General features: G+C 34.5%; 2 protein-coding genes across 3 annotated transcripts in view; one reads left to right on the top strand and one right to left on the bottom strand.

Annotated features, from left to right (window-relative positions):
• Positions 1-19,842, bottom strand: part of LOC6643554 (toll-like receptor Tollo) — a 42,708-nt gene extending 22,866 nt beyond the window's left edge. Inside the window, exons 1-2 of one of the 2 annotated variants that reach the window (XM_002066257.4) lie at positions 19,828-19,842; positions 11,212-11,234 (exon numbers count right to left, since the gene is read on the bottom strand). The gene's annotated coding sequence lies outside the window, so the exon portion shown is untranslated. Of the gene's footprint in view, positions 1-11,211; positions 11,235-19,827 lie in introns of those variants that run through there. The other variant, XM_047011013.1, reaches the window with a different exon arrangement.
• Positions 10,528-11,210, top strand: LOC6643599 (eukaryotic translation initiation factor eIF1). Its single transcript, XM_002066258.4, has one exon. It carries the CDS (start codon positions 10,697-10,699, stop codon positions 11,027-11,029), a length of 333 nt encoding a protein of 110 aa, XP_002066294.1. The 5' UTR covers positions 10,528-10,696; the 3' UTR covers positions 11,030-11,210.
• Positions 19,843-20,483: the final 641 nt, after the last annotated feature.

Here is a 20,483-nt window from a genome sequence, read left to right on the forward strand (position 1 = left end):
CCATTCAACAAACTTCGCTGAATATACTGTTAACTAGTTAGCCATCTCTGTTTTTCAGCCAAATGAGTTTGTTACTCCAGTTGTGTGTGGTGGCGGATGAGAAGCTTTTGGTTGGTCTGGGAAACTGTTAACACTTTTCTAACTGCTTGGCTGCTGCTGGTTGTTAGCTTGTTGGCCATTAGCCAGCTTTCAGTTTTAATTAAAAACTACAATTCATAGGTTTTCTTTTTGCCATCACAAAGGAAATTATTTCATTTTATGACTCACACGTTCTTAAAGATGTAGTGGGTGGAAACTGTGTGTAAGACGAGGAGGAAAATGATGATTAAAAATTCAATTTCGCTGTAAGCTTAAAATGGCATTATTTATGATGAAGAAAATTTAAAGAATTTTCTACAACAAGGGAAATTTGTTTGAAAACAAATGCAATGTCATTTATATTTCTACTTTGTGCTTTTCTGTCGAGGTGTGCTTTGGAACTAAGTAAAAGTTTAATTTGTATCTTTTTTGCTATTCAAAAGTTAACAAAATAGCGATTTCAGATAGTAAATTAATATAAATAACCTGGAAATGTTATGGAATAAATTTCTAAGAGGTTTTCAAGTTTTCTTGAATACCTTAGAATAACACGCTCATTTAATAAACACACCTCGAATTTCTCAAGCCAAAATCCAAGCCAATATTTCTGTGTAAATTTGCAAGCATTTTTCAACTTTTTTTTCTCTTATATTTTCTTGGTTTTTGTTTCTTTGGTGTTGCGTTGTCAAATATTTTTTAATTAGGCAGAAAGGTATCCCAGCTGCCTTCAAGCAGTAGAAATTTTGGCAAGTCTGACATCAAAAGGCTGAAATGTATCATGTACCATTTAACGTTTACGTTCATATATCCATCCATTGTCCCGATAGGATTTCCGTTTTGCATTTATTCATTTTTCTTTTTCTCCTCTCAAGGCATTGTTTGCATGCCGTGACAGGACTCACAGTTCATATACACATGAAACTCAGTCTCCTCTCGCATTTCTAACTTTTTCGCTGCACTTTAACTCATTCATCAGTCATTCCAAAAGGCAGATACATATAGTACACATCCTTCCTATCTCTCTTTCTCTGTCTAGTTGTCTCTTGCTGTTTCTTTCTAGCTCGGCTCCTAACATGTTTTTGCAATTTCAACGATTCCTCCGCTAACTGAGTTGGAATTGTTGTTGCTCCTTTGCTTTCTCTATGGCAGCTTTTGTCGTCGTTGTCGTCATCATCGCAATTCAAGCGGAATTCTGCAAAATTTACTTTGACGTTTATGCATTAAGTATACGCCGCGTGTGCCACCAGGTAGAACTATATGTAGTGTGAGTGCCAGTGAGTGTAGTGTTTGTTTAAGCGTATGACGCACATACAAAGACCAACGAACGAAGCATCTAAATAGTTTGTGACAAGAGCAAAACAAAAAAATGAAAATAAAAGCTGCGAGCAGATAAATAGAATTGGCCCGAATTGTTTCGTATGGTTTTTTTTGAGTCGAAAATTTATGCAAAAACTGATTGGTTAACTAAATCTTGCTATGGTGGCACTTTCGGTTTTAGGTATTTGTATTTAAAAGTTAGATCAGTGATTAACTTTTGCTAAATTCAATCTTGAACTAAATTTTTGAATATATTTTCAATAACCATAGCTTTATTTAAATATTTTTAATATTATTGTATTTGTTTTTTAATTACTTTAATTAACGTTAGTTATAACTTCAAAATCCACGTCATTAGGCATTTTAAAGTTAAACTCTAAAAATATTTTTTAATCACGCCTAAAGCCCTTTATTTTAAGATCCTATTTCACTTTTGTTTCAATTCCATTTCTTCTCGTTTGTAGAACACAAATTTCATTCAGTTTAATTTTTTCAATTTCTTTTGATGAATTTGCTTAAATTGGTATGAGAAAATGCTTTGATTACAATTCACTGAATCCGGAGTGTTTTCTTCAAAAGGGGAGCTGAGCTAGTGGTGCCTTAAATTATTGGCTGTAGATATTTTTAATGTTCTGTTTGTCTTTACGCACGAGTGACAGAATCATCGTCATCATCATCTTTATCGTCATCATCGTTGTAATCATTTTGTATTTTGTGACAGTTGGTTAAATGATTTTTCTCATCTTGTAATTGCCAGCCAATATTTTTGAGTTGACAGAGCGACAAAGTGGCTAAATGTTGAACAATTTAAATGGTAATATCTCGACACTTGCCTCGTGTAGATGACATACACTCGTTTTTTGTTAATGCTAAAAATAAACAAAGAACCTAATACCTCTAATGTGCTCGGTTCCAGGAATAAAGAACAAGTAAAATGAACAGCCCATGCAACAGTTGGAGGCACACCATCATCCCATTGGTTGTCAGGATTTGCCACACTTTTGTGTAGGTTTTGGTTTTGCTGGGCAAATTTTTCTTCTTTTATACTTGTATATATAGATTAACAACCGTACGCGTTCGCATCAGTGTCCGTGTTTGGGGTCCATGATGGTCATAATAGCAAGCCGAAATCACCGAGTCTCTGTCTTTAAATGTTTCAAATTGCCAACAAGGGATTTGGCTTCATGGCATTTTACTTTTCCTTGCGCTGTCCGATAAGCGCCTGTAGTTGGGACTTATCTCTCTCTTTAAGGATACTCGTATGCCGCCCCTTTGCCGAGATTTATTACCAAGGCATTCTTTTTTTTGTTTATTTGGGGTACCTTCAATTAAAGTAGCAGCCAATTTTATACACTTTCCACACATCTTTTAAATAGTTGTCCAAAAGTATGCAAAATTATTTGGCTTTAATGTGTTACAAAAAGTTTACTCAAAACTTTACTCTCAATTTTATTCATTTAACATAGAGAAAAATAAAGTTTCAAGTATTGCAGCTTGGGTAAATATTTCTTAGTCAACTTATACATATAATATAATTAAGTCGAGCTAAAGCTATGACAAAAGCGACAAGCAAAAGGCAAACACATGGAGAAGGCTACAGAAAATTCCGCAAAGTGCAAGGAAAAAATGCCGCAAGAGTTAAAAAGGAAAGGAGGAGATAAGACGTAGAGCATGTGGCACAAAGAAAGTGGCATCATATGAGATTAAAGCAAAAAACTATGAAAAAAGAATAAAATAATATTTAAGGAAGCCAAGAAATCGACTATGCGATACTGTAGAATTTTGAGAGACCCACATTTAAGTTATTAAAAGCAATTACTATATTACTTAAAACCAACCATTTTGTTTATTTACGGCAAGTGACAAAAGTTGAGGAGATCCCTAAGAACAAAATCTAAACTGGGGAAGTGAAGGTTGTTCTGATAAGTTTCTGCTGATTCTGCTATCTTTATATCTCAAAGAACCCCAAATAAGTTTCTGTGTTCATTACTTCTTCTTTTAAGAATCCTAACAATCCGGACTCGATATTAGATAAAATAGTTTTTTTCGGTAATTGAATATACCTAGATTAATCATTTATTCAAGAATAAATAAAAGTGAACCATTCTTTAACAATTTCTTTCTTAATAATAAGTCGCATTTCTTTGTTCCTGAACCACAACTTGCAGGAAATAGAGTCTTCCCGTTAGTTGAAACTCTTCAAAGTAAAAAGGAAAACCTGCAAGAACAAAACCAAAGCCAAAGGCATCCAGCAAACCAAAACGAAAGAAGATGGCAAAAAGAAAAACTTTTTCCCGTCCCTAGGTTTCTTTTTTTTTTGCCAGTTTAGTGAAGTGCGCACTATGAGAGACATAATTATGCGATTTAACACTTTAGTGTTGTGGAAAAGTGGAACAACCGACAAACCGCCAACATCATAGCCATCCCATCTCTATCGTCCTGTCCATCGCCATCCTCATTTTCATTCCCAAGACCATTCTCTAGCTCATCTTCCATCCACTGCGTCATCATACTCATGCCAGATGAACAAAAGGAAGTGAAGAGCAAACCTGCGAAACAAGAAAAGGAAATTCGTGCTAAAAGTGCACTTCCACTACAAAGTGAGAACCACAACAGCAGACCAAAAGATTTAATAAGAGGCAAAAGTTTATATATAATATTTTTATAGCAGACGGGCAAGATGCTGCAACAGAATTAGTTAGACCAAGTCGGGGGGAAAAAAATGCGCATTGCCTCATTTAAGTTAGGGTAAAAAAAAAAATATGAAATCAAATGGCTTTTTTCCCTTCTAAATGGATAAACACACAAATAATGGAACTGAAACTGGAACTAGGAATATATAGTATATATGTATATGTATATATATATATAAATGCAAAAGGACCTAGCTAAACGAATGAACGCAATTGAATGAAAATTATGCCAACAGTCCTTCTCAGTCTGCAGATGACCTGCACGAGCCAAAGCTGAAAAATATTTATACCCTTGACTTGCCAAGATAATTGGGGTATACTCAAAATCATTTCAGGAAATTTTCTTAAGTTTTCTATTATATGGTCGAAAGACTTTCTGATAAAGCTACAAGATTAAGTTGTATGAGTTAAGTAAGAAGTTAACTAAGAGCTCGCAAAGAAATAAAGCAGAATTTCTTGGTATAGGGTATTGGGTAAGTCGACCCATCATATTGAGTACACAATATTTTGTATAAAATAACTTGGGCCCCTTTTCTGTTTTACAGATCAGTGAACTTTTGCCTAAACAAAAATTGAATTGTATTTTGACTGACGTTTGGCTCGAGGGCCATTTCATTTCTTTCTTTTGAATTTTTTTGTTGCTTTTGGACTAGGTGAAGTTTCTGCGTTAAGGAAAATTTGTTCAAGCAATTTCCTGGTTAAATATTTATACAATTTAAATATAGTATGACCTTCCCATTAGCAGTTGTTGGCTGAATTCTGTATTAACTGTAGCGTTGACTGGCTATTACTCTGAGAAATCAAGCCAAACCTAGAGAAATATTTCTAAAAATAGATGCTGTAGTTGCTGCTGATGATGATTTTCATGTTAAACTGTTAAACTGCCTTCAGTTGCCTTCAACTCTTGGCAGCAGTTAAATGACATAATCAATAAAAACCAGGTTAAATTGAACTTTGACATGTGAGAGCTGAGGCCGCAAAACTGACGATGTGCCAGCGACTAATGAATGCCAATGGACATGATTGCCATGTCTTTTTCTACTGCCGCGCCCTTTATCCCTTCTCAGAATGTCAGTCATGCAAACAAATAAAAACGTTTTTATTGTAATCCGCAAATGTCAAAACATTGCATTGCCGAGACGAAAAAAAACGAAAGAACTCTTTTACCTATCTCATCGGGTGTATCGAATGTATTTTGTGTGTTTTCTGTGGGTGTATTGTGCGGTTCACCTGTTCGTTTTATCGCATGGCACGCAGTTGTTGGCCTATTCTTTCTTCTTTTACAGCTATCAAATGCGTACAAAAAAAATGGCAAAAGCAAAGGACTAGCTGTGACATAGTTTTTATACTCTTTCCTGGTTATAGTTTAAGTAACATTTTTTTTTAAATTAGAGTATAGTTTTGGGTATATGCAATGGTTTCTAACTACATAGAAGGATTGCTAAAAATATTTTCACGAAATACCATAATCATAACTTATACTAATTTGTTTTAAAAAAATCAAGGTATGATTTATTTTTTTGTAGTTTTATTCTTGAAATATTGAAATCATTACACAATTCTTGTCTAAACTTATTTCCTTTTTCAATAGCTACACTTATTTCTTATATGTATATAGTGAAAATTGATCTGAACCATAAGAAAGTATACAAATTTACATTATATATAAAGTAAGTGTATATAGTGAAAATTGGTCTGAACAATAAGAAAGTATAAAAACTTACAGATAAAATCAAAATGATGATAAAGTCAAAGAAGTTGAAAGTCAAAGGCAAAAGGCTTTCAGTTTATTACAAGAAGTAATAAATTCTTTAGATCTTTAGCAACTTCATCACATACTAAATATACCTTTCGTATTAGAGGGCATAAAAAAAGGTTTAAGGTCTCTATTGATTTTCCATTGACAAATGGTTGACATTTTTTTGTCATCGTTGAAGACTCATCTGCCTGACTCTCCGTACCCACACAAACACACACACCCCAACAACCACACACACATACACAGACACACAGGTTAAATAGTTTCAGAATGTCTGCCACATTAAAAAACAATTTCCGCTAAATCACTTTTCAGGCCAACGAGTGAAAGAGCATGAGGAAAAAGAATAAAATGGGGGAAGGGAAGACAGGAAGCTGACACTTGCGGAAATTCCTTAACCCCAACAAAGTGAAAAACGAACGACGAAGACGAAGAAAGTCTGACAGTAAAGTGTGTAAGCAGACCAGCCTTATGTAACAAATCAAGTGCCAGAGGGTTTATTTTACTTTCCCCGCCGACTTTTTTTTCTCTCTCCCCCTTTTTTTTTGTTGTTTGCTTGTCATATTTTTTGGCGAATGGTTTATGGAATGTTTATATTCTAGAAGAGTAAGAAAATGCTCTTTCTTCGGGCATTTCGCTAATATAATGATTTGATTTTAAATCATTTATAAATATTTAAGCATAGAAGGGCGTTTGAAAAATGCTATCCTTTGAAAATTTTATGTTTAACAAGGGACCATTTAAATTGTATTTTTTTTTTGATTGAAGTCCAAACAATTAAAAAAAATAGGACTTAAAAATTCCATATTTGTTCCATATTTGTTCTTACTAAAAAGGGATTCGAAAAAAAACAGAGAAGAGAATCTTAAAACTTTAAAGTATATTAAATTATCGAAAACATTGTTTTATAGCAGTTTATTTTGAACTATCAAGTTTAATTACTTCAAAGCTCAAATAATAAAAAGGATATTGGGGAACAAAAAAAAAGCTCACTCTGGTTTATTATCCGATATAAGGACACTTCCTTTAACCAACAATTTGTTTGATACGCCCCTAAAACTTCATTTAAATTTAAAATACATAAATTGCTTAAATTAGTAAAACATTTTAAAAAGTCTTGACAAACAGAAAAAAAGGTGTCAAATTAAATTTTATTTTCTTTGAGAAAAAAACATCGTATTATGTTTGCTAACTAAGCACTTTTAACATAGTATTTAACCAAAAAGGTCATTCACATGTCTACCAGACTCTGGACTTGGAAAAAAGAAAACATATTCCTATAGATAATGTCCCTACCCTAGGGCAGGGACCCGAAAGCGCCAACAGCAGCAGGAGCAGCAGCATAAAAATCTCTAAGAAATATTAATAAAAGATGAGCGACATTAGTGTCTTGGTTTTGCCACTGCCACTGCTGATACCGCTGCGTTTTCTTGTAAATGTTCAAACCAAAAACCGTAAAAGTAAAAAAAAAAAAAAAACGAAAGAAAAAAAAAAAAAATTTTTACTACTTCCCTTGGAAACAACAAGCAACTTGAATGGTCTCCATCGTCGTCTAACCTCGAGCATTTTGTTGACCTTTTTCTTTTCTTTTTTTTTTTTTTTTGTTCAACTTTCATTTGTTTGTTTGTCTGTTTGCTGCCTTTTGGCTTTGGCTTTAAAAGGTCGAATGCAAAAAGGAACAAAAAAACAGAAACATAGAAAAAGGGAAAATGTCTCATAAATTTGTAACACTTTTCCGTATAAGCTTGAAGCAAACTTGGCCTTTGCCACACAATTTGTCACACATACAAACGAAGATAAATCATATATATGTATATATATACACACACATACAAGGATCAACTTTATTCCATCTTACTCTTTGTATCTCTGTCCCTGTTTCTCAGTCTATCTGGCTTGTGTCTTTGTAGTTCTCTTTGGACCATTTGATTAATAAATTGTTTAGACTTGACTTTGTTGGTAATAAAATATGAAATGCTAAAACTTCTAAGCATCAAAGGACTTGAATGTGGCAGAGCAAAAACCAGTCACCAAATTAGTCATGCTCATATATAATTTATGTCCATGTTGATGTATGTAAGCCAAACAGCAAGCACATTTAACCTCAGTTAGCATTTGTAAAATGATGCATATGTTGGCAAAAAGAAAAACCCAGAAGGCCAGACTAATCAAGCAAAAAGGCGAATATTCAATACACTTGAAAAATAGGCTAAAATATACTTTGCTGTCAAATGACGACAAATTTCTGTGAAATTTAATACTAAATTTTGGAAAACATATTAATAATTCAACAATATTCCTTATCAATTACCAGAAAAACTGATTTCAGCTGAATTTCGTAAAAAAAGATGAATATTTCAACTGATAAAAAAGAAGGAGCCGTTCTACTGGTTAAGAAAAACAACAAATTTAGTTTGACATTTAATAGCAATCCTCTGGTCGAAATGAAGATAGCCCTTTGGCAAAGGGTATACAAAGAAAGGAGCCTTCAAATTTCCATAACGAGAGGACCAAAACTTTTCTTTTGCGTATGCGTAATTTGATTTTTCATTTCTTCTTCGGTTTCTTCCTTCCGATTTTCAGCCATGCATGATTTTTATGCGTTTACAGCCAGACATTTCTTTTTTTTCTCTTTGCATTTGTATTTGATTTTTTTTCTTGTAAGTATCGAGCTCTTTTGTCCTTTCGTTTCTTGTTTTTTTTTTTTCTCCTGGTGTGGTCCTTTTTTGATTACATCTCAATCAATTGGTGGCAGTTTTATGTTTTGCACATTTCAACATCTTTTGGTATGTTGAGCTCTTCTCATCTTACTTCTTTCTGTTTGTTATGTTTTGTGTTTTTTTTTTTACTTTTACGATGCCTGCGGTGATTTTTTTTTGCAGAAAATGATTTTTATTTTCGTTTTCGCTAAACTTGTTTATGGCAAATTGCAAAGATATATACATTTAGTATATATAAATTTTCGTTTTTAAAACGCTGTTTTTTATTTTAGAAAATGCGTTGTTGCCAAAATTTAATTTGCCTGAGTGAAGAAGTTGATTAATTTTTACACATGGCTCTGGCCGCAGTATATAAAATGTTTATTTTGCATAGTCATAAACTTTTCACACACACTCACACATTCAGCGAACAAATTGCTCGAGAGGCTTTTCTGGTAATCATCATCAAGCCAGCATTTTCATCATCATAATTATATAAAAATAAAAAGGCGAACAAATAAAAGACGAAAGGTAAAGTTACCTTTTTATATTTTCTTTTTTTTAGTCATCTTTTAGCTTCTGCCTGGGCTTCTGTTTACGACAGACTTTCCCACACTTTAAACATTTTCACTTTTCATTTGAAGAGGGTGATGGTGGAGGGGGGGATGGTGGAGTGGTGGGCGACTAAACAAGCGAAACACTTGCAAGTTTTACGATTTTCAAATGATGTACGTACAAATTCATAGAATTTTATATTTAACAACGCCCAAAAGTATGCAATGGCAACATTTGGGAATGTATTTTGCTTGTTTGCCTTGTAGTGTGTGTCAGCATGCACAACAGTTGTTAGTTATTTAGTGTGAGAGCGAGAAATTATATGTTAGTCAGAGGGGGTAAGAGTGAGAGCGAGTCAGTGGAGGTAATATTTCATTATTTGCCCGCACAGTTTTCCGCTTGAAAGAGAACATTCATCATACGCTTCTTACACACATACATACATACGGTTGGAAAAACTTTCATATGGTGTGGCATTTTTCATTCCATTCGGAAGATATTGGCAATTAAAATGAACTATATACAACATTTAACACAAATTTCGCTGCCACAAATTCTATTTTAGAAGTTTTTGTTTTATATTCATACCGTTTTGTTTTTTTTCTTTCTTTTAGTTTTCTTTTTTGGCCATGACAAACTCATTATAAATGAAATGGCCAATGGGCCAATGGGAAAAGTTTTTCAATTTTTAGTTATCAAACCAAGAAAAAATCCATCAAACATGGCCGGAACTAAGGGGATAAAAAAATAGGCATGGATATTCTAGAAAATCTATAGGGCTTATATTCATAGGTTTGAATCGATCTTCTCTACTATAATTCTTATGCTAAAACTGTTTCTCTGGTTTTTTGTCATTTTAAATTATGTAACTGTAATTAATGACTTAATTTTTATATTAAATATTAAGTCAGTTAACAAAGATTCAACACTTCTTTGACTTTTTATAAATAGATATAAGCCCATACTTAGGAGTTATATAATCATTCCAGTTGTGATTCTAATCCATGTATCTCTATACTTTTTTAGTTTCTACCGACGCCTATGCTTTAGTATACAATATCATCATCAAATATAAACGAAATAAACACAAACTTTTTGTTTTGTGCCATATGATATGCAAATTTTTTTGTTTGCCAGACAACTTTGTTTGCATTGCCAAAATCAATCAAGCAGAAAACCAGACCATCACCACAAAAAGAAAAAAAAAGAAAATAAAAGAAATGAAAATCAAAAAATTGGCATTTCTTAAATTAAATTTTATTTAACTTTCAATGAGTGCGCAGGCATTGATAATTTCCACAAATTGAGCAAATCTAAACGACTAATTGAATGCTAAGTAATGAAATAATGAGCCAATGGCAATTTGTATTCATTAGTAAGCTTATTAAATTTAGCTTTATATATTCTAAGCTCTTTGAAGTAGCCTTTGTCTTTACAATCGTATTATTTTCAGAGTAGTAATATTCACAGAGTCATATTTATAAAAAAAAATAAAAAAATTGTACTGTTATATTGAATTTGTGGAGTAAAAGACCTTTTCAAGGATTTCCAGCGCTTGTCTATAGAGAGATATTTAGCATTTTTTAGTAACTCGCATGTCCATTCAGAATTTAAATACTCGCGATCCCTTTGCGGATGCCAAAAATGGGAACGATGATAATATACAAGATGGCTTAGTGCATATTCGTATACAACAAAGGAATGGACGTAAAACATTGACCACTGTCCAGGGTTTGTCCACCGAATATGATCTAAAGAAAATTGTTCGATCTTGCAAAAAGGAATTCGCCTGCAATGGCACAATAATTGAGCATCCTGAGCATGGTGAGGTGATTCAATTACAGGGTGATCAACGTGAAAATATTTGTCAATGGCTAACCAAGGCTGGACTGGCCCGTGCTGATCGTCTCAAGGTGCATGGCTTCTAAAAATACTCGAAAACTATTCAAAATTTTATTCCAAATTCAACTAAAACTTGGTAAATAATTTGTTAGGATGACATTTTAAGAAACATTTTGGGCTGCAGCACAATACATAATCACTTAATATATATAAATTAACCAAATAAGTTCGTTATTGATATTAATAAAACGGAGAAAATGCCACTTACCTTTACTATGGTTTCTATGCGAGCTGAAAGAAAGTAATGAGAAAAACCACATATTAATATTTGTTTCAAAAGGTTAGCTACTACAACAACTTGAGGTCACTTCAAGTAAGCAGAACAAATATTAATGTTAATCAAAAGTCAGTTAGTCGTATCCAAGATACCTACTAATTAGGTGAGTTTGGAACTTAACTTGTTCTTTTTGTTTTGATGCTGATATGTTTATACATTAGTAAATACACCCTAGGCATACATGGGGTATCAATGTGATGTTAAATTTCCAAGGCAACGAAAACTTTTCAAGCTCAAGTGTGTTGGCCCTTAGGTCACTGTATGTATAGTATGCACCTATGTATGTAGGTGAAATCGGTTACATACGTAAACAAGCTAGTGAGAAATTGTCGCTGGTATTGGCCACAAGCAAAAAAGTTGGCAAAAAACTTTAAAGAGGAAAAAGTAAAAAGCAATAAATTTCATACATGTTTACCAAAGTGGGACACAAGGAGTTGCCAAATTATAGTATATAAAATTCATTTCTAACGCATTTTAATGAACAATTTAAAATTTTAAGGCCATTTTCTAAAATACAATCAACGCATTTTCGAAATTAGTAATAAAAGATTTATTACTTTGGAAATCACATCAAGTAACTCATGTAGAGTATTGCATCTAGTCGACTTATGGAACTTTTGTATACCCCTCTTTTGTTTTATCTCTGTTTGCATAGATCTCTATAAATTTTGTTGCGGTTTTGTGGCCATTCATCATGAGCAAACCCAGAATTAGCTGAACAAAAACGCAAACAGCGACCAACTTTCTGCTGTCTGTTACCACCCCATTTGTGGGCGTGGCATTTACATAGAGTTGTCTAAGCATTTCTAGGGCGTTTCTGTAAACAAATGGCAAGCACTAAGTAAAACTAAAATGGTATGACAACAGCTCAGGGCAAAGCCAACGCTGAGAAGGACACTGGTTGTATGGTGACATTGAAGCATCAAGAGTGGAATCTCCTTTGCCTGGGTAAACATTTTAAAAGCAAATGAAGGCGTTGCCCAACCTTGGAAGATTTAGATTTATTTATATATATGTACGTAAGAAGTAAACTGGCAAAGGTCAAGTAATTGCAATTTAATGAAAATTGCAACAGATATGCCATTAAAATCATCATTAAGAGACTAAAGCTTAATCAGAGAAAAAGAGAGAAAGAGAGAGAGAGATGCAGTGAGTGTGATAGTAAAAGAACGATAGCAGAACTTTGGCTTCTTTGAAAATTCAATTATCCTTGTTTCTGGTAGCAAAATCGAGCCAAGCTGCCGAGAGTTAATCAGTTTTACTAACTTCATTTAGGGGCCGTAAAGAAGTTTTTTGTATGTTGGCAGGATGCTACGGAAGCTTGCTTCTTACTTTAAGCTTCTCATCTACCAGGCAATTTCATGGCATTCACTTGCAATCCTTTACAAAAACTTTCCCCACACTCCTTCACTACTACGGCCCTGCCCCTCTCTTGCCATACTATTACACTGAGTTGTATGTTTACATGCACTCAGAGAACGTAGTTGCTGCTGCTGCGCCTAAAAGTTGCCTAGGATAAATGTTGCAGCATGCATGGAGAGAAAAGAGACGAGATTTATGGCCAGACAAAAGCATTTGGATAGGTTGTGGAACTGGAAAATTGCGGGAGGTTGGATTAGGTTAAACCACATTAACCCAGTTGTCCGATACATGTTTCGATTTAAATTTATGGTTTCATTTTGGTTAAATAGTAACAACAACTTTATTGAACAATTTCAATGTTTTTTTTTGTTTAACATGTCTATAAATTTTCTGCTTCACTTAGTTCATATGAATTGGAATAGTTAGGCAAATTTCGGTTAATTATTTGATGAAGATTGCTGAAAATTTATCGATCTGCATTGAAAACTGAGCCAGACGCATAGAAAATTCATTTGATGGAACAAAAAGAAATTAAGCAAAAATAATATCAAAGAAGCTAACTTCGGCTATGCCGAAGTTTATATACCCTTGCAGTATACTTGGCAATAATATTTTTCCTTTTTGAAATTTCTTTCCCTGCAACTCAATTCATCAATACACAAACAAAATATTATTTCTCTTTTTACCACAAGTTTTTCTTCTTCCATCATTTTCTAAGCAAAGCACGGCACGCATACACATACAGTTCATGTAGCGTTGCGTCTGTGTGTGTATGCGTGTGCTCTGTTGATTTGATGATGGCAGTAGTAGGCAGCAAGCAGCGCTGCCGGCAGCGTTTGAACCGATTTATATTGACTGTAACTTGTGTTCTATTTATCGGATCAGATTCAAATTTTGGGATCTGAGATTTTATATCTATTACTATCATATTGGTAAATTGCATGGGGATACTCCAATTTTTGCAAAAATGTTTCTTCTAGAGCTATATGATATAGTGGTCCGATCCCAAAGATTTTCATACTTTATCTCACCCGGGTAAAAAAAAGCTCCCAAAAAAAATTTCATCCCGATAGCTCTTAAGATGGCTGAGTAAAACGCGTACGCACCGACGGACAGACGGTCAGACGGACAGACGGACAGACGGACATGGCTATATCGACTTAGCTTCTCATGCTGATCAAGAATATATATACTTTATGGGGTCGGAAACGTCTCCTTCTGTGCGTTACAAACATCTGACCAATTTTATAATACCCTCTGCAAGGGTATAACAAGAGACTTAAAGGAAAGCAGATGTCAGAGAAATAATTATTTATAATTATTATTTATATAATAGGAAAGTGGACTCAATATTTGAGTAAAAAAGCTTAAGAAGATTCCTTTTAAGGTAAGTTGTTCATAATTTCCAGTATTTATTAATTTTTGAAGGACAAATTTATTATTTTCATAAACCATAATAATAATATGCAACTTACAACTAGATGATTTCTTGTCCTAGTCTATTCTTAAGAGTTTAGACATTTGCATTTTCTGATATTTCACACTTTCCAGCTCAATAGGCGGGCATTTTGGGTAATACCATCTGCTAATTGGAATAACACAATTAATGACCTGATCCTGTTAATATCTTCTCATCGATCCTTAAGAGCTATCAACTCAAAGGGATAAAGATGACAGTGTTTTGGCTATGGACCTGATAGGTCAAGTCCTTCATTTCTAATGCAAAGAACACAATTCTCTAATAAACCGTCCGTTTTAGTTCTTAGTTCGGGATTGTCCACAGCAAACATTTTGATACGTATGTAAGTATATTCTGCCAAAGCTAATCAAATTCAGTATGGCTTGTAAATTTACTCAAGATAAAAATAAAAAATTCTGCTGTCCATTTCACGTCAAACAGCCTGATTGTGTTTATCTTTTATTATTTATGATCTAACCTTTTGCTCGATAAATTGGGTCAAGTGTCTGTAACAAGAGAAATTTAAACTCAATTCAATTCACTTCATAAAACAAAGATATAGTTGGCTTCTTAACAATTATAAAACAATTAAATTGTCACATTTAAACAGGCAACAGAAGCAAAGCAAAACCAAGTCATTGCCAAAGGACTAGAAAAAGAAAAGCGAAAAAAATAAAGAAAAACCAACAAAAGAACAAATGTCTGTTTCGCCGACGTTTCCTTCCCACTATACACACACACAAATATACACTTTTCCCAATCGAAAAGGAAATGAGAAGAAAAAAAAAACATAATATGGCACTTCATTGGACACCGACACCCAGTCACAGTTACATTTACAGTTTCAGTTCCAATTTCAGTTCCATGCCAAGGCCAAAAGTATCAAACTCTCAGACATACACACACACACACTCAGTCGATTGACTATAACGGTTGTTGCCATTATTTATTTGCAGCAAATTAAAGTTCCGAGCACACCCTGTGAGTCAAGTGTCAGCATAAATGAAATTTCCCACCACAAACTTCCGGCAAACAAAACCGTGCAGCAACAACAACAACAACAAAAGCACTGTGCATGTGCATAACAAAGAGAAAATGTTAACGGAGTGAACTCGACTTTTTTTTGCATTTTTTCATCGATTCCTTTTCGGACATGGACACACTTGGCTTGACTTGGTTGAGGAAATGTATACAGAATTCACACAATTCAATTGCCAACGTCATTTCCGGTTTGATGTCTATTCAATGGAAAGAAGGGGGAATAAAATCGGGGAACTGACTGAAAGGAATGAACGGAATGATGATTGCATTTTTTTGAGAGGGCTGTTAAAAATGATTTGCCAATATTTATAACCCTCCTAGCAAGCTGATTATAAATTACAAAGGAAAACGGATATGAATCATTTGTAATTCACTCATAAACTCAAGTCAAATCATATTTCTTATTAGACTTTAATGGATAGAGAAACTAAAATTTATTTGACATTTGATGTTGTAGAAGACATTCTAACCTCTTGAAGCTAAAACAAAACTAAAAACTAGTTGGTAAAGAAAGAAATATCTAAAATTCTGCAAATAGAATAAAAATCCACAATGAAATACCAAATTTTGCCGCAAAAAACACATTACCTTTGGATTTTTTATTTTTTCAGTCAAAACAGGGCAGTTAATAACTAATCCTTATGTCCTTTGCTTATTTCTGATATTCGCAGTTATTATTAGACAAAACGACTGATTCCTTTAATATTTTCTATCACTTATTCGTTTACAAATACTAGAACTAAAGTCTTTATAAGAATAGAAGCCTTTAACTACTTAATAGTAGTTGAAAAGGTACAAGCATACTTCAAAACCTACTAAAAACTGGCAGTATTCCAGAATTTTTATAAAAGTTTTACAGCTCGTTAAATGGAACTTTCTCCTAGCCAAGGTCGAAGCTTTTAAATATTTCTTTGGTCTGCTCTTTTATTTTCTCCCTTTTTCAGTGGTCGCACACAAATGAGCCGCATCATTTCCGTTCTGGTTGCTCTGTTTTTTTTCCCTGCTCCTTCTCCACTCTTGCAATTACCACGAAGGTGTGCTGAGTTGTTAAAAAAAGAAGCAGTCCAAAGACAGGAGGTTAACTAACCAAATGAGTGTGCAGATAACATGGCATATATGAGGAAATGGAAGGGCAAAAACGACAAAAAAGTAGAAAAGGGTAGGAAAAAAAGAAAAAAAAAACACACAAAGACAGGGGGAAAAATAAAACAATTTTTGCAGAAAAGTTGAAGTGAAGCGTTACATTTGGCTGGGTTCCGTTCGCTTTAGTGTCCAGTCAAGCGCTTAGACAATTTTTTGTTGTGTTGGTTTGCTAACTTGGTATACCCTGTAATTACAGTTTTAGTGGATGTATTTCAAACTTTAAGTACTCTAGGCCAAGGATGGCCACGTAGTGGCTCTTTTGGCTCCCGTGGCTCTTTACCGGCAGAGGCTGGGCAGAGAAAAAGGTCACTTTTGCGAGTCGACGCACACAAAAATTTGTGTGCCTCGAGTTTTATGACGGGTCATAAAACGACCTTTTTTGGGTCGAGCGAGCGATCGTCGTCGAACTTGTGGGCAGAGGGACGGACAAGTCCCGAATTTTACGGGGAGGGGGAAAAAGGTCGCGATCTCGAGCTCGCAACTTGTGGGCAGAGAGACGGACAAGTCCCGAATTTTACGGGGAGGGGGAAAAAGGAACGCGATCTCGAGCACTCATCAAAAACAACCCTTATTTTTACTTGTCCCTCACTCCTTCTGCCAACAAGTTGCGAGCTCGAGATCGCGTTCCTTTTTCCCCCTCCCCGTAAAATTCGGGACTTGTCCGTCTCTCTGCCCACAAGTTGCGAGCTCGAGATCGCGACCTTTTTCCCCCTCCCCGTAAAATTCGGGACTTGTCCGTCCCTCTGCCCACAAGTTCGACGACGATCGCTCGCTCGACCCAAAAAAGGTCGTTTTATGACCCGTCATAAAACTCGAGGCACACAAATTTTTGTGTGCGTCGACTCGCAAAAGTGACCTTTTTCTCTGCCCAGCCTCTGCCGGTAAAGAGCCGGCTCCCAAGTTAAATTTCCGTGGCCACCCTTGCTCTAGGCTCGTCTTTATCTTTCTTTGCATGAACGGAGTATTATGACTGCTTTATCTCAAAGAGTTTTCTACTCTATTGAATTATTTCTAGTAAATGAAGCATGGCATCTTCTTTTTAAAGAATTAAAAACTATACAAAATTTTAGCATTAGAAAAACATATTTCGAAAATCGTAATTGAAGTAAAGAGTCAAACTGAAGTCACCAAAGGGTCAAACACTTAGAAATGATCCGTAACTACAAGGTATTCGAAAAGCCGTTCCCATTACATTTTCAATGAACTTGTTGATTTTAAATGGTTTGGCCAGTTCACTCGGTTTGTTGGCTCTGAACTTCAATGTTGTTGGCTATTTAATTAGCCAAGTTAGTTCATTAAAGACTTCAAACTTGCCTTTTTGCTTTGTCACCTGTATCTCGCTCCATCGACCCAACAGGTGAAGAGGCAACAAACTCTTTAAAGCATTTTCCATATTTCATATGAATTCTTAATCTTATGCTTCTTCTTCTTTTGTATTCCTTGCAAATGTTTGCACTTAGAAATTATGAAATATTAATTGAAATTTAATTAAAACTGCTCAAGTTTAGTGTGAGCTTTTAAAGGTACCCCTGAGACAGAGCGATTGCAAGCCAGTGGAAGAGGTAAAGCTGAACAAAAAGCCAACAAATTGCAGCAATTAATGTCATCAGCTGGCAACATGAAGCATTTTAGTCAGATAAATAACAACAATGATTCAAAGTGGTTTGGTTAACAATGCCAAACAATGCCATTGTGTTTTTGTTAGCCAAGTGTTGCCATTCTGGCTAGTTGAGGACGAGGGTTCATTTAGACTGCTGTCAGTTTGGTTGAGGGTGCGGCATGTGTATTTTGCATACTGTTTGCTATCCTCAGCGATTGGTTGGTAAATAAAAACACAAAAACTATGGTGCAAGTTAGTTGCCCGGGATTCGTGACTAATTGTAAAGTTTACAAAATGAATTGTTAACTAGTGAAAAGAGTGACGTATTGATTTGAGTGACTAAAAACTTTGTTGCTACTAATATTTTACATTTTATTTATATCTCTGCCATTTAAGAAACAGAAAATCAAGAATAGGTCAGTGTTTTTAACATACCTCCAAAATCCATATATGAATATTTATGTATAAAAATTAAGGATCAATTTCAGTCTGCCACAAATTAATTAATATTTCATTAATTCGACAAACAATATTTATATCTATACTAAAAGACTTCATTAAGTTCCTCTTAGTTGCTTCAACGTTTTTGCCTTGAACAAGGTATTTCCTTTTCATATTGGGTAAACGAGCATTCCAATGCCCACAACGAAATGACCGAAAATTGTATCACATTTTCCACGTTGTTGTGCGTTTTGTATGTTGGTGGAGGAGACAACAAATCTGTGCTAATTAACTTGAAACCTTAGCATTTACCTTGGGGGCGTTGAGACTTCATCTTCATCTTCTACTTGCCCAGGTCCATGCCAGCAGCCTCTGGGGCCGATGCCAACATAAAAATGTCATATGTCAACTGCAGGCTGCCTTGTCAGCACTCATTAAGCTCTTAACCTCATTCCAAGCTCGAAGATATAGAGCAAGAGAGACAGAGACAGAATGTGTGTGTTTTTATTTCACTCGCACACATATACTGGACAAATGCAAGTGAGGTCTTTACTACCGAATTGTCGACACTTCTAGTTTGGGTTGAATCGGGCTTTGTTTTTGTTTTTTTTGTTGTAGCTCACTTAAAGGATCCAACTTGTTGGAAAATTATGAATGGTTGAGCTGAAAATTCCACTCGTTTTTCTTTCACTTTTATTCCTTTCAATGAATTTAACTGCTTTCTTACTGATGTCACCGAACCACTCTTTTTTCTCCTTTCTCTCTCTCTCTGTGAACATTTCCTTGACTTGAATGAATGAAATCAAATTAATTACGAAAGGCACAGGAAAAAAATAATAATAAAAGAAAGAAAGAAAGGAAACGACGATGAGGTTGATGATGATGATGAGGCTGAAGAAACACCAAGGCGAAGGATTCTACGTTTTCCCTTATGCACATGCGTGAAATTTTCTTTTCATAATTTATTTTGCTTCTTCCGTGCTTGTTGTCATTTTCCTTTGCTTTCCCTTTGCTCAGGCATTTCCCAGGCGCCTCTTCTTCTACTTTGATGGTTATCATCTCAAACAAGTTCATCAGTTAGGCAGAAAAAATAAGAGAAAAAAGGGGTTTTTCTTTAAGAAAATACATTTAACATACCAGAAGGAGGGAAAGGAAACATCTGTTAAAGGTTAAAGAAAAGGTGGACAAAAAAAAACTTGATTTTGCCTATGATGAAATAGATTGCATTGCTTGAAGTACTAAAGATAATTTCTCTAGTTTTCTTTCATTTTTCCGTTCTTTAAACTGATTTCCGTTTAAGTCAAGTTATGGTTGTGTAAATCTGTTAGCATAGTTTAAATTTAAAATAAATATTGCAACTAAAAATAAATGTTTTGAAAAGCAATTGCAATTTATTTGAGTGATAGTTGTTTTAATACTGCCAAAGCAATAGTAAAACTGTCAACTAACATGTCATCACCGACAGAGAATGCTGATAAATATATCAGCAATATAAACTTACCTTGAATATTTTTTGTATATCTTATTAAGTCTTTCCTCTGTCTGTGTGTGTCTCACTCACTCTCTCTCTCTCTCTCTCTCTTTCAGTTAGTTTGTCTGCAAAGAATAAAAGATTTTCCATATACATTTGGTTGTATTAAACTTATTAAATGAGACGACAACCAAAAGTTGTAGACTTAATTAAACAAGTAGCAATTCAATTAGGGATACAAGTAAAACAGAAAACTCTGGGGACACAGGTGTGTGCTAATAAAGAACACACACACGCTCCTCACACACACACACACACGTACATAAGTAGATTGGCATACACACGCAGTGAGACAAAGATGAGGTAATGTGTGGTAAACCACAAAATCAGAAATGTTAATTAAAATCACTAAGAAGAAATCTGAGGTTTAAGGGGCAAAAATGGTATTTCCCTTTAGCCGAACATATATTTTACCAAAGTTGGCAACAAATTAATTTGCCACCACAAATTATGACACTGGCAAAATGGTTAAAGTCTAAAGAAATTGTAATGCAAAAAAAATGGCACAGGAATTCCAGAAAAGAAATAACCGAAATATTTATACTTCGAGCCTTTTAATGACTTCAAAATACTCTGTATCAAGTAAAAATATCTGAACTGAGTTCACTAAACTACGAAAAGGACAG

This window comes from Drosophila willistoni (assembly GCF_018902025.1).
Source record: "Drosophila willistoni isolate 14030-0811.24 chromosome 2R unlocalized genomic scaffold, UCI_dwil_1.1 Seg200, whole genome shotgun sequence".
Classification (NCBI taxonomy): domain Eukaryota; kingdom Metazoa; phylum Arthropoda; class Insecta; order Diptera; family Drosophilidae; genus Drosophila; species Drosophila willistoni.